At 38.3% G+C, this 14,725-nt stretch overlaps 1 protein-coding gene across 6 annotated transcripts in view; it reads left to right on the top strand.

Annotated features, from left to right (window-relative positions):
- Positions 1–14,725, top strand: part of LOC126281323 (AP-5 complex subunit beta-1-like) — a 137,120-nt gene that overhangs the window by 14,128 nt on the left and 108,267 nt on the right. For all 6 annotated transcript variants that reach the window (XR_007551250.1, XM_049980174.1, XM_049980178.1 and 3 more), the window contains exons 5-6: positions 11,585–11,715; positions 11,836–11,935. Coding sequence is in view for 5 of the 6 variants with exons in the window: in XM_049980174.1 (XP_049836131.1) it covers positions 11,585–11,715; positions 11,836–11,935 (231 nt within the window). In the remaining variant the exon portion in view is untranslated. The remainder of the gene's footprint in view (positions 1–11,584; positions 11,716–11,835; positions 11,936–14,725) is intronic.

Below are 14,725 nucleotides of genomic sequence, written 5' to 3' on the forward strand. Positions count from 1 at the left end.
AACAGCAATTCGGATTCAGGTCTCACCTATCAACTGTAAAAGCAATTGAAGCTTTGGTGAACAACGTATATGAAGCATATGAAAAGAGGCTGCATATATCTGGAACACTTATTGATTTAAGCAAAGCATTTGATTCAGTGTCTCATGACATAATCATTAAAAAAAATAGAATACTGTGGTGTTGAAGATATACCACTCACCTTATTCAAATCTTTTTTAAGCAATAGGTTACAGCTTGTATATGCAAATAAACAGAGATCAGCAATACTCCCTATAAAAAGAGGAATACCCCAAGGCTCAGTTCTTAGGCCTTTCCTGTTCATTGTCTATATTAACGATTTCTCAAATTATATTCCATGTAAGAATATACTGTTCACTGACGATATAACACTAATAACCTCAGGTGACAATTTACAATCTGTGCTGGATAACAACAGAGAAATAATGTAAATGACTAGTCACTGGTGTCAGGCCAATCAACTGTGCGTAAACAATACAAAAACAGAAGAAATAATTTTTAACCTAAAAGCTACAAAAAGTAAAAATAAAGCAGTGAAACTACTTGGATTGCACATAGACCAAAAACTGTCCTGGGAAGAACACACCAATCACCTGTGCAGCAAACTAGCCCATGTACTTTTTTTACTGTACAAATTGAGAAACAGTGTGAGCAAACAGCTGTTACTCCAGTCATATTTTGCTTTCTTCCATTCCCATCTGGAGTATGGAATTTTGCTCTGGGGTAATTCCTCGGGGGCTAAATGTATTTTCAGATGGCAAAAGAAGGCCATCAGATGTATACTAGGATTAGCACCCAGAGATTCCTGCAGAAACCACTTTAAATATCTCAATGTAATGACAGTACCTAGCATGTACATATATAACTGTTTAATGTATGCTAAAGAAAATCTGGACAAATTTAGCACGAGATGTGATGTACACACACACAATACTAGAAATAGTCGCTTGTTGGATTTTCCTTTCTCGAGGCTAGCTGCTGTACATAATAACTATAAACATTTGGGCATAAAATTTTTCAGTAAGTTACCATACTCAGCTCGTATAGCCCCATTTAATAAATTCACGAGTGTATTGCAAAATTGGTTAAAATGCAGTGAATTCTATACAATTGAAGAATTCCTAGGAAATACTCATTATAATATAAGCTTTTGATAAGTGATAAATGTTTTCAATTCTTAAATAAGCTAAATAATTCTGTGTATATAAGTGTTTATTGACCTAACTGTACTCCATTGTAAACTTTGACGAAGCCAATTGTATGAAAAATACTGAAAGGCGAATAAAAATATTCTATTCTATTCTATTCTGAACTTTTTTGAGTTTGTGCCTTAAAAACACTCAGGTGAATTGCTGAAATACATCCTCATTTGTCACGACTGAATGTGATATTAATCCATTGTATATTGTTCAGTCAGTTCTCTTGATAGCTATTTATCCTGTTTAAGTATGATAATAATGCATCTCTGTGTGAAACTGTCAATTTTTGTACAAATAAGAAGGTACTTTTCAGTTTTTATTTTGAGAGAAAACAAGTTGTTCCAACAACAAAATAATTTGTAAGTGCTGCTTTTCCATATGGGAATTGGATTTAACATCGTTTGCAGCTTGTAACACAACATATAGCGTGAACAACTGTCTTACCTAGGCTCTCACGGGGGAGCATAATGTCCTTGGATAGCATGATCAGAGAGTGGTTCAGGGATATCTTCTCATTATTTTTTAGCCCTTCCTGTTGCATGATTGTTTTGGGTATACATAAAGTAAGTGAAATTCTGTCAGAAGTTTAAGATAGGGTGTGGTGTTCTTCAGGTTAACATCCTAAGTTTATAACATTTCCGGTAGTTATTAACAGCATAATGTCCCACCATTAATAAGCCATTTGAGGCCAATCTCTCCTTTTTATTTGCACCTGCAAAATAAATAGATAAACAAATTGGGCATTGCCTTCTAGTCTGCATTCAGCTAGACCAGTGTCTGAGCGGGTGTGTGTATTAACAAGAACCTCCCTTTTTTTTTCTTTTTTTCCCTCACCCACCACAATATAAATTAAAGTTTAAGTTGGCCACAGTAAATAGTTTGTTTGGCCTGCCAGATGGGATTTGGTTAACTTTTCCATCAAGTCATCTACGCCATTCCCTCTTTTGTTCTATACTGCATTTGTCTGACATTGGCTTCCTGGCCAGAATTGTATAGTCATGTCTGTCTCATTGTGGTCTAGATTTATCATGAAATATTGTTGGTTCATAATACCCCAGTAAAAATACTTCCTGGAGTTTATCACTAAAGCTTTGCAACATTGTCCACCTCCATAGCTGAGTAGTCAGCATGGCTGACTGCCATGCGGAGGATCAGGATTGACTCCCAGTACTGCAGTGATTTCCCGTGGCAGGAGGGCTGGAATGGGGTGCACTTAACCTTGTGATGCCAGTTGAGGAGCTGCTTGATTGAGAAGTAGCAGTTTCAGCTCACAATAACAGACACTAGCCGGGAGAGCAGTGCACTGACTCCACACTCCTCCGTACAACATCCAGTGACACTACTGGCTGATGACGACACAGCAGTTGGTCACTATCAGTGGGCCAACAGGGCTTGTGGACATTTCTTTCATTTCCTAGTGATTAATTTCCCATTGTCATCAGGAATCTTGTCCAACGTGGACATACAATCTCTTTGTATGGTACTGCTATCTGTTATTTGTTCCTGTGTTACTATAAACTCCAGGCATTCCCAAACCTCAGTGGTGGGTAGTTTTCTATATCTTCATTTTTGGAGTTTACATTTGAAGTTGCACTTACTACTACTTTCATCGGAAGTGAAATTGAAACTTCCTGGCAGATTAAAACTGTGTGCCCGATAGAGACTAGAACTCGGGACCTTTGCATTTCGTGGGCAAGTGGTAGAGCACTTGCCCGCGAAAGGCAAAGGTCCCGAGTTCGAGTCTCGGTCGGGCACACAGTTTTAATCTGCCAGGAAATTCCATATCAGCGCACACTCCGCTGCAGAGTGAAAATCTCATTCAGGAAGTGAAATTATTGTATCTATACTCTCTTTCTGTTCTGCAGGTATGTATTTCTTCAGATTCTGTACACTGTATAAGACTTCCATTATTTCTGAATTTTGGTGGGCTAATATTACCACTTTATGATGGAGAATTCTTACTGTTACATGAGGCCCATTAAGCAGCAGGATGAATTTCCTTGTTTCGTCTCTGTGAATAACTTGCCTGATAGTTTCCTTATTGTCTTCCTCCCTACCTTTATCAGTTGCTGCCTATGAACTGTTCGAAGTAGACTTAGCATTGTCAACAGAGATAGTGTTCATCCAGTTTTAAATAGGTAATCAAACCATGATGACCAGCTGGCTATAACAATCGACATGTGTACTGTAAATCTTGCAATGAGTAGGAAAACTTTTAAAAAGGGTGATGAGCTCACAACAGACAGCTTTAGAAGAACCTTCAAAGCATAGGACAGAATGAGATATTTGAGGCAATGAAAACAGTGTAGACTGTAGTTGCGAGGGGAACATAAGTCTGGTATGGAACAAGATGATCTAGTAATTAAAGATAATGACCAAATGGTCCATCACACAAAACATGTCAAGCATATTTAACAGCCACTTTTTAAATGTAACTGAGAAACTAGATACAGTCAGCTCAAAAGAAATTTAATGGTTCAGATCCCTGTCAAGCTATCCAGATGCAAGTTTTCCGTAATTTCCCTAAGTTGCTCCTGCCAAATGCCAAAATGGTTTCTTTGAAAGGGACACAGTGTAGTTCCTTCCCCATCCTTTCATAATCTGAACTTGTGCTCAGTCTCTAATGACTGTTCTGTCTACAGGATGTTTTTCAAAAGAAAAATTGTTGCTGTATATGTGACAATGAGTATCACAAGCATCCCATCAATTCGAAATCTCTTCATCTTTTTATTAACTCTCTTCAAAGTAAAAGTTCTCATGCTGCTGATAACATTTCAAGCAAAATATTAAAAGCATATTCTTCTGATAGAGCTTCTATACTGGGCCATTTTATTTACTACCACACTCTCATAAGGCAGCTTTCCAGACAGGTGCCATTGTTAGATCCTGGTTTCAGAAGTGTAGTGCAGATAGTAATAATTATTGAGCATTTTCACTGTTAACTTTCTTCTTAGAACTGTAAGAAAATAATATATTTAAAAATTGTTGAATGTATCTCCAAATATAAGATTTGGAGTTGGTCACATTTTGGATTCTAGAAGGACTCCCCACTAAGGATGCCATCTACCATTTTATTGACTATGTGTCAAAATATGTGAATGACACTATTTCACCTATCAGGATTTTTTCTTACCTGTCTGAGACAATGTTCTTTTGAAGGAGCTCAATATTTATGGTTTCTGAGGAATTTCTTTCACTGTACTGTGTGTGTCCAGGCAAGAACATCTCAACTCTCTTGTGTTCCAGAAGTCTGCAGCTTTAATAGCCTTGTCATTGCCTTAAAAAAACAACCTTCCAGTGGCACATGAGTAAACGTTCCGTCAACTGTGTTCCTTCGCATTTGTGCTGGTCATCTTCAGAATAAGCACACTTCACCATGATGTACATTTGCAATCCATTTGGTTTGCGTACAGAAGACATGTCAAAAATTTATAATACAGTTACAATGATTTTTACATTAATAAATAATAGCACTACAAGACATAATAACACTATAAGGATATTTCTTGGAATATGTAACACACAACAAATTTCCTGTTTGTCTTGTCATTACCTCAGGCAGTGATACTGCCTATTGACTTAGACGAGTTGTAACTGTTTGGTAATAATGCGTTAAGTGCTGTTGATTGTATTGCTGTTGTTTTCTCTGTGTTTCTCTTTCTACTTTGCATCTGAGGTCTGGGGTTGCTATGGCGGCCAGTGTGTAAATTCGGTGGACAGGTATAGGCCTCAGACGTCTGGTGACAACCCCAAGAGTCTCACGTAAAGTGATGTCTATGTGTTTGGATTGGCAAGACACCTCCCATACTGATGCCACATGTTCTACAGCTATATTGCTGATGATCAAAGGCTCCTCTCCCTGTTTTGAGTCAGGCAGTTTACATATAATATTGTTTCTTATTTATATTTTTCCTTTAAGCTCAGAGTAGTGTTTTTTTCTTAAATGACAGTGTGTGATCTAGCGTGACTGTAAGTATTTTGTGTTGGTGCAGTGCCCCTCCATTTATTTCCAATTGTCTTGTGGCTTCCAGTTTTTCCTAGATTAGGTCATAGATGATTTTCCTCATAATAGTTTCCCTAGGTTTCCAAAGCCTCTGTCAATTTTCTTTCAACCTCTACAAAAGTTCTTCTTTAAGCAGTAATGATGGCATCGTCTGCTTTAGTTCTTCTTTAAGCAGTAATGATGGCATCGTCTGCTTTTTATTTCCATCTGACGTGGCTGGTCATTTGTGTACATATACATTTTTTTAAAAAGGTGGGGGGGGGGGGGGGGGGGGCGTAGCAGCAGCTATTAAATTCCTTTCGAAACTGTTTTCAGTGTGCGTTGTCAGGTTTAGTATTTGACTAAAACACAGTTTCTCTGATCTAAAACTAGCTTCTTCAGTAATAAGTTTGGTGTCAATTTTGGCTGCTATTCTAGACAGAGTCATTATTGCAAATAGTTTATATAAGTGGCAGGTTAAGGAAATGGAATGGAAAACGTTTGGCTTGGATGGCTCTTTGTCAGGCTTTAGTAATCCAACTATTTGTGCTTTTCTCCGAAGTTTGCAAATCAGAAATGTTTCCAAATATCTGTTCATCGTCCTCACAAGTCATTTGTTAGTTTTTGTGCCGTGTACCCACTGTCCACCTACAGAAATTGGCAAACCCTCAGACACTGAATCATCAAGGGTTTGCACATGTACAAGGCATTGCCTCGCCAGACTGTGTCGATCACGAAAAGGACGGTAGATGGCAGGACAAGCACCACCAGAGGTCCTCTGTGCCAGGAACCTATTTCATCCGTCGTGTGTGGAACTAGATTGCCACGAACTGCTCCACTACCCAGCCAACATGTCAGCAGTTTGCCCCATCGCAGCTATGGGCCAATTTGTGCTCCGCATCTTAACTGCCCATCAGTCAGAGCTTGGTTGGAAGCCACCACGGTGGATCCTAAGACTTTTCAGTGATATCCCAAGACATACCTCTCGGCCAACTACACCGAACACTTAACCCCTGTCATTAGGGATTATCAGTGGCACAGTCTTTATGTCTCACTACGTTTATTTACTGCGTGTTCCAGGTGTAAGCTGTTAATGTCTGAAAAATTGTATTATTTTTTTATTGATAAAGGTCTTACTTTGTTATTAAATCTCTTTACTTTGTTTATAATAAACCCTTGCCCTTATTTACCTGTGTCATGTTAATTCTTATCAAGTATCTTCTCATGGGAGGCACAGCATTTTGGACTAAACTGTTTTATTTTTTCAGTTCATATGTTATCAAGGCTTGCAGATTTCATTGTGGCACTGCTGTTTCCAGTTCTTTAGGTGAGAATGGGGTTTCTAGAGTTTCATTATGAAAATTATTTGGGTTGTGGAAGATAAAATAGATTTTGGGTGGTTTGTAAATTGACATAGTAGTACATGACAGTAGCTCAATTGTTAAAATTTCAATGTTGTTTTTGTCCATGATGCTTGTTGCCTCAATCTCTGTACCTGGTCTTAAAAAGATAGCGCTACCATAGTGCTCATTATGGCATTCTAATTCCGCATTCATCCCAGAAATTCTTGTTCTTTGTTCATTTATCCACCTGTCTGCCTCTTCTTATGCTAAAATGACCATAAATGTTGTTTCCACTTGTGTGATAGTAGTAGTTCTTTTCTGTCTTGACAATCCAGTATTGAATGAAGTCATGATAATTTCAGTCTTGAAAAGAACCAATTGTATGTGTTTGCCAACTTTCTCTGATACTTAACTGATGATGTTTCATAGGAGTGGAAGGTTTAGCCACTGACTGGTTTAACATTTCCAGGATATGTCTGATTGTGTTCCATAAACTACAGTCACTTGTGAAGGCTTCTTTGATGTACTATATTCATGAGGAATATTAAGTGGTCCCCTTAATATTTAACAGATGGGAAATAAAACCTCTTGTTAAGTAGCTTATGTTGCCCCAATCTTCTTTTTAGTGGAGACTAATTTCTACTGGCATTCTTCAGGACTGTATTCTGGGTCCACTCACGTTTATGAAATATGTAAATGACCTTCTATCTAACACTGATAGAGCAGAAATAGTGCTCTTCGCTGATGGTGCAATGGTCATTATAAGCCCAACAGAAGTGCAATAACAAAAAACCAATGAATGAAATATTCACAGGTATTCTCGGATAATTCTCGGCAATTGGTCTACTACATAACTTAGAAAAAACAGAGTCCATTATTTTCTGTATTGCGCAGGATAGATCATGAATCATAACAGTGTAGCAATGGGGAATGAAAATATGTAGAATTTGTTGTTTGAAATTCCTGGGTGCCCCTACTGACCAGAACTTGAATTGTAATTTATATATTATAGGTATCAAACACCTGATTTCAGCAACATTTGTAAATGCAGGGCTCTATGATAGAAGCATTACAAAATTATCTTGCTTGGCAGAGTAAGAGAATTTGCATACTGGTGTTCGTATATGTCATATGGAATTATTTTCTGGAGCATTCCACTCATACTCATAAATACAAAGTATTCATTGCACAGAAACATCCTGTAAATATCTGTTGCCAATCCTCAAACTTCATAAAGGCGACTAACAACCACCACATAGTACATATAACCTCCTACAAACTTTACTGTGAGGAATCAGGTACAATTTGAAAACAGGCAGAATAGTAACACTAAGAATAAAAATAATCCCCGCTGTCCACAATTTAACCTTACTCGTGCACAGAAAATAGCAAATTAAGTAGCCATAAAAATGTTTAAGTAGGTGTCTCATGAATTGAAGGGCTGTTAGGTAATGAAAGTTTTAAAACAAATTGATATCATTTCTGCTTGACAACTCCTTGTGTCTCATACATTAATTTTGGAGTAGGTAGTACGTATGTGGTTGAGTTAGATTTATCAAATTTTTTGGGGGGATTAAGCTTATAAGAAAAAACCAGTTATATGAATGGCTAGCATGCAGTACTGTTTTCACAGAGAAAACATGTATCATTTTCTAAATTTACTGACACATTCCACATCATGATTCACAAATATGGTGCTCAAAAACTAAACAAAGCTCACCAAACCAAACATCAGCAGTTAGTGCCCAACCTTGGCTAATATGTCGTGTGGCTACAACAAGTGCATAAAATCTAAATAGTACCACCTTTATATATATATATATATATATACAGAATTACTAGCTTTCGCAACCGATGGTTGTTTCTTCAGGAAAGCAGGAAGGAGAGGGAAAGACGAAAGGATGTGGGTTTTAAGGGAGAGGGTAAGGAGTCATTCCAGTCCCGGGAGCGGAAAGACTTCCCTTAAGGGGAAAAAGGACAGGTGTACACTCGCGCGCGCGCGCGCGCACACACACACACACACACACACACACATCCATCCGCACATACACAGACACAAGCAGACATTTGTAAAGGCAAAGAGTTCGGGCAGAGATGTCTGTCGAGGCGGAAGTACAGAGGCAAAGAAGTTTTTGAAAGACAGGTGAGCTACGAGTGGCGGCAACTTGAAATTAGCGGAGGCTGAGGCCTGATGGGTAACAGGAGGAGAGAATATATTGAAGGGCGAGTTCCCATCTTCGGAGTTCGGATAGGTTGGTGTTGGTGGGAAGTATCCAGATAACCCGGACGGTGTAACAGTGTGCCAAGATGTGCTGGCCGTGCACCAAGGCATATTTAGCCACAGGGTGATCCTCATTACCATCAAACACTGTCTGCCTGTGTCCATTCATGCGATTGGACAGTTTGTTGCTGGTCATTCCCACATAGAAAGCTTCACAGTGTAGGCAGGTCAGTTGGTAAATCGTGTGGGTGCTTTCACACGTGGTTCTTCCTTTGATCGTGTACACCTTCCGGATTACAGGACTGGAGTAGGTGGTGGTGGGAGGGTGCATAGGACAGGTTTTACACTGGGGGCGGTTACAAGGGTAGGAGCCAGAGGGTAGGGAAGGTGGTTTGGGGATTTCATAGGGATGAACCAAGATGTTACGAAGGTTAGGTGGACGGCGGAAAGACACTCTTGGTGGAGTGGGGAGGATTTAATGAAGGATGGATCTCATTTCGGGGCAGGATCATTTTATATATATATATATTAAAAACAAAGATTCCAAGACTTGCCAAGCGGGAAAGCGCCGGCAGACAGGCACATGAACAAAACACACAAACACACACAAAGAATTACGAGCTTTCGCAACTGGCAGTTGCTTCGTCAGGAAAGGGGGAAGGAGAGGGAAAAATGAAAGGATGTGGGTTTTAAGGGAGAGGGTAAGGAGTCATTCCAATCCCGGGAGCGGAAAGACTTCCCTTAGGGGAAAAAAAGACAGGTGTACACTCGTGCACACACACACACACACACACACACACACACACACACACACACACACACACATCCGCACGTACACAGACACAAGCAGACATATTTGCTGGCCTTTAAATATGTCTGCTTGTGTCTGTGTATGTGCGGATGGATATGTGTGTGTGTGTGTGTGTGTGTGTGTGTGTGTGTGTGTGTGTGTGTGCGCGCGCGCGACTGTACACCTGTCCTTTTTTTCCCCTAAGGGAAGTCTTTCCGCTCCCGGGATTGGAATGACTCCTTACCCTCTCCCTTAAAACCCACATCCTTTCATTTTTCCCTCTCCTTCCCTCTTTCCTGACGAAGCAACTGCCAGTTGCAAAAGCTCGTAATTCTGTGTGTGTGTTTGTGTGTTTTGTTCATGTGCCTGTCTGCCGGCGCTTTCCCGCTTGGTAAGTCTTGGAATCTTTGTTTTTAACATATTTTTCCCATGTGGAAGTTTCTTTCTCTATATTAAAAACAAAGATTCCAAGACTTACCAAGCGGGAAAGCGCCGGCAGACAGGCACATGAACAAAACACACAAACACACACACTCAGAATTACTAGCTTTCGCAACCGATGGCTGCCTCTTCAGGAAGGAGAGGGAAAGACGAAAGGATGCGGGCTTCAAGGGAGAGGGCAAGGAGTCATTCCAATCCCGGGAGCGGAAAGACTTCCCTTAGGGGAAAAAATGGACAGGTGTACACTCGCGCGCGCGCGCGCGCCCACACACACACACACACACACACACACACACACACACACACACACACACACACACACACACATATCCATCCGCACGTACACAGACACAAGCAGACATATTTGCTGGCCTTTAAATACGTCTGCTTGTGTCTGTGTATGTGCGGATGGATGTGTGTGTGTGTGTGTGTGTGTGTGTGTGTGTGTGTGTGTGTGTGTGTGTGTGTGTGTGTGTACACCTGTCCTTTTTTTCCCCCTAAGGGAAGTCTTTCCGCTCCCGGGATTGGAATGACTCCTTACCCTCTCCCTTAAAACCCACACCCTTTCGTCTTTCCCTCTCCTTCCTGAAGAAGCAACCATCGGTTGCGAAAGCTAGTAATTCTGTGTGTGTGTTTGTGTGTTTTGTTCATTGTGCCTGTCTGCCGGCACTTTCCCGCTTGGTAAGTCTTGGAATCTTTGTTTTTAATATATTTTTCCCATGTGGAAGTTTCTTTTGAAACTTCCACATGGGAAAAATAACACAAACGGTTAATATAATAACACAAATGGTTAATAAATATATATTAAACGTTTGTGTTATTCTGATCATAATATATTGAAGAAAGTTAAGACTTTTTTATCCCATACTGTGAATTGTTAATAGTAAGTTATTAGTCTCATGGAATTCATTTCTAAATCATTTTTTCAGGTAAAGGGAGCACTTAGCATGCATGTATGATGAAAATTTCAACACTTATAAAGTACACACAATGAAATACTAATTATATTAGTGTACCGTTAATGAAGCTTTGTCATAAAGAATCTTTTATGTAATAAGTCTAATACCCAGCACAAATTATCAATTGACCCTGCATAATTCTTCTATCAAACTTAACCTTTTAGCTGGAGAATGTCCTGTTGCATTAATTTTGTTAGACTTAACTTCATTCAAGTAGAAAGTTGCCATTTATTCCATGCAAACCTTCATAAATAGTTCCAAGAATCAGTTGTCATGCGGTAAAATCTAAAAATATTCTTACGTTTGCCATATGTTGCTCCCGTAGCGATCCCGGTAAAATTTGACTCATAACATTTCACAAAGAAGTCTCTAGGTAATCATTCTTTACACACTGCATCCTTATATATAACAAGAAACATTAATATTAGGTAAGTCAAAAGTTTTTTATTCCAGTCTTTGATCATACTATTAAGTCGTTCGATTATATACAGTACCTGGATCACAGTTTGCATTAGCGACTATGCCGCAGCTTGTGAAAATATAAGGTGCAAACATTTTTTAGTAATTTGTGTGATATGTATGTAAGTATTCCTGCTTCATTTTTCTAATTCATAATGTTTTATTCTGCAGGCACTTCTGAAGCCGTATGTGGACACACTGTACACAGCCACTGTTACAGAAACAACAACAGCACATCAGCAATATCTTTGTCTGTTAGCTTTAACCATTAAGAATTTTCTCTGTTATGAATCATCTGCTAGGTAAATGTATTATCATTCTAAACTCGTACCGTATATGTATCATTAATCAAATTTTGTTGTCTGATATTTGTATGTAATCACAATTTTTGTAAAATATACATTTACTCTGTATATGGATAGCCTGGACATTTTGCCACCTACTATTCGAGAACAATTGCCGAGTGCAATGGCTTGGCCTGAAACTGCAGTTCCTGATGTTTCTTTTTCCAACATAAATCAAGTAAGTTTTTAGACAGCTTAATTCCTTTTAAAACAAAGTGTACAGATATTGCCAGATAGTGAAATACTTTTGTAATTATTTAATTTGGCCATACAAAATTAGTTTTCCCTAATTCGAATTGTGTAAAAGGACATGGTCAATTTCCATCCCCAATCTGAGCTTATGCTTCCTCCCTGATGACCTAATCAGTGGGATGTTAAACCTTACTCTCACTATTAAAGTATTATGTCATGGTCAGATGAATTTCTTGTTGAAACCCAATGTTTCATATCCTTCTGTGTATAACTCTTCAAGAAGGCTTTTTCAAAGATCCGATGCATTCCCTGGCTCACTACAAACTGAAGTAGTAATCCATTTCCTCGTGCTTCCGCACAGAGGTGTGATGTTACTTATTTTGAAAACTCAAATGCAATTGGCCTTTGTCTGATGATATTGTCTGCTACTGCTGCCACCCCATGGCAGGAGACTTGTACACATTTTTACAGCATTGGAATCAAGATACTGTGTTGCACATACCCCTCCTACGGATGGAAGTTATTGCTGAAACAACTGTTTTTAATGCAAGTTGAACTGGACTATTAAAACCAATCACAATAACCACTTTTTGGTTTTTTTATTCCTATTATTTCCTATATTAAACATAGAAATGGAACAAAGATTGAAAAATTTGGACTTCCTCTGTTTTAATATACATAGGATCAAAATATTAAATTAAATAGACAGATGAAAGAAAACCTAGTTCATCCACCATTTTCTGCTTTTCTCGAAAAGTGATAAGTGCTTGACTACTACAAAAAATTGTTAGTATTCTCCTATTGATTCTAATTTTTTGAAACTCTGGTCAAAAATAATGTTGCAATTGGGGGTCGTACCACTATTTGGAGTTTATGAATAGTCAGTGCTGAAGAGTGGAAACTGAGGTTGAAGAACTGTATCTTTCGTTTAATTTGTTTAATTTGCCTTTAAGAAAGGCTCCATGAAGGTAAAGACATGTTGTGTAGACAACAGCAGCTGATGAATCGCTTTATATTTTTATTGCAAACTATTAATGAACTGTTAAGTTTTGTCCTTGTAGTGTAAAAAATTCATTGTGGCTTCTCCCGTTTTTTTAACCTCTTAAAGCAAATGGAGCATTGTACTTCATTGATACTGCACTTCATAAAAACTTCCAGACAAAGGATGGAGCCATCCTGTAATACAATTGATGTCCAAAGATGACAGTGAGAAATTGCCATATAGACCAGATGAGAGATGTGTTGCACACTGCATGTATACACGTACCATCTAATGGGCCACACAACATGGTAACAGGTACATTATTATCTCAGCAGTTATTATGCCATGAATTTGTTGCTCGTTTCTGTTGCTATTTTTATTAAAATAGCACTGATCACTATTCCCATTTTCTATAATAATGCAATATTCCAAAGCAATGCAAATTTTACAAAAAAAAATTACTCATTCTTTAAAAAAGGTTTATTTAGAAATAAAAAAAATAAAAAATTTGACGCTGACACAATGACTAATTGATATTTCTTTCTTCTTTTCCTGTTTATTAATAAAAATAAAAACATCAGTTATAATGATAGCAGGCAAATACCAAAAAATACCCGTTATTCAGAACTAAAAAACTAGTGTTGGTCTTAACTAATCAGTTTTTCCCATTGCTACCTCATCCTTCCAATTACAATTATTGGGGTTTTTAATAATCTCTATGGCCTCTCTGTGTACTCTTTCATAGTGTCTGCTTGTGGCTACCAGTACTTGAGATGAGTCAAACTGAATCCAATAGTCCTGTGATTGTAAAGCATATCTGCAACACCTGATTTATCAGTTTCTCCCTTTCTACAATTGCCCTCATATTCTCTTGTGTCTTTATATTCATTTTTTGACTATTTTTATAGTTGTACCCACATGAGCATTTACACAGTATCCTTAATGCCTCCATTATCCAGGGGTTTGAGAGTATCCTTGGCAGACTTAGTGTTCCTGTCTCTCGCAGGTGGGTTTGTAGATTACATGATATTTCATTTCATCAAGATCTTTTCTAAGCCTTTAGTAAAATCCTTTATGGATCGCAGGAAAACATAGTATTTTGCAGATGCCAGTACATCGCTATTTTATTTTTGTGACTCTCTTCATGCTTCTTTAAACTGAACAGGCAAATATCCCTTCTTTAGCAATGTATTGGTGAGATATTTCAGTTCAAATATGTTCCTCATTTTATTCGCTAATATTTTTATAACACTTCATTTTTGTTGTGTATAGTGATTTGAATTCCCGCACAAATAATAGTCTGTGTGCTTGGGTTTTCAGTATACTATGTGGCCAAAACTACAACCTTCTTTCTTGGAGATTAGCACATCAAGTAATTTGCTGTTTACCTCCTCTTCTGTAGAGAACTGGATCATTCAGTAGATAACAGTGAGATGTTCATGAAAATGATTCAGATCCTCTCAGCCCTGTGTCCACAACACAAACATATCATCTGTCTAATGAAACTATATATTTGACAGTTCCTCATACCTGTTCTTTGAATTTATCCTTAAAGAAATTTTCTATCACCAGGCTTAAGGGGCTCGCCATAGCCACGCCATCCATTTGTTCATAAAGCTCATTCTTGCCTTTGAAGTAAATGTCAATGGACAATATTTAAAGAGTTCTGCAGTATTGGCAGGAAAAATCCGATATAGCTGTTCCAATAAGTCATTACGTGGAACCATGGTAAACAGCGATACATCAAAACTGAATAATATCTCTTTCAGCTGCACCACTATGCCATGTAATTTA

Source organism: Schistocerca gregaria, chromosome 7 (genome assembly GCF_023897955.1).
Source record: "Schistocerca gregaria isolate iqSchGreg1 chromosome 7, iqSchGreg1.2, whole genome shotgun sequence".
NCBI lineage: Eukaryota > Metazoa > Arthropoda > Insecta > Orthoptera > Acrididae > Schistocerca > Schistocerca gregaria.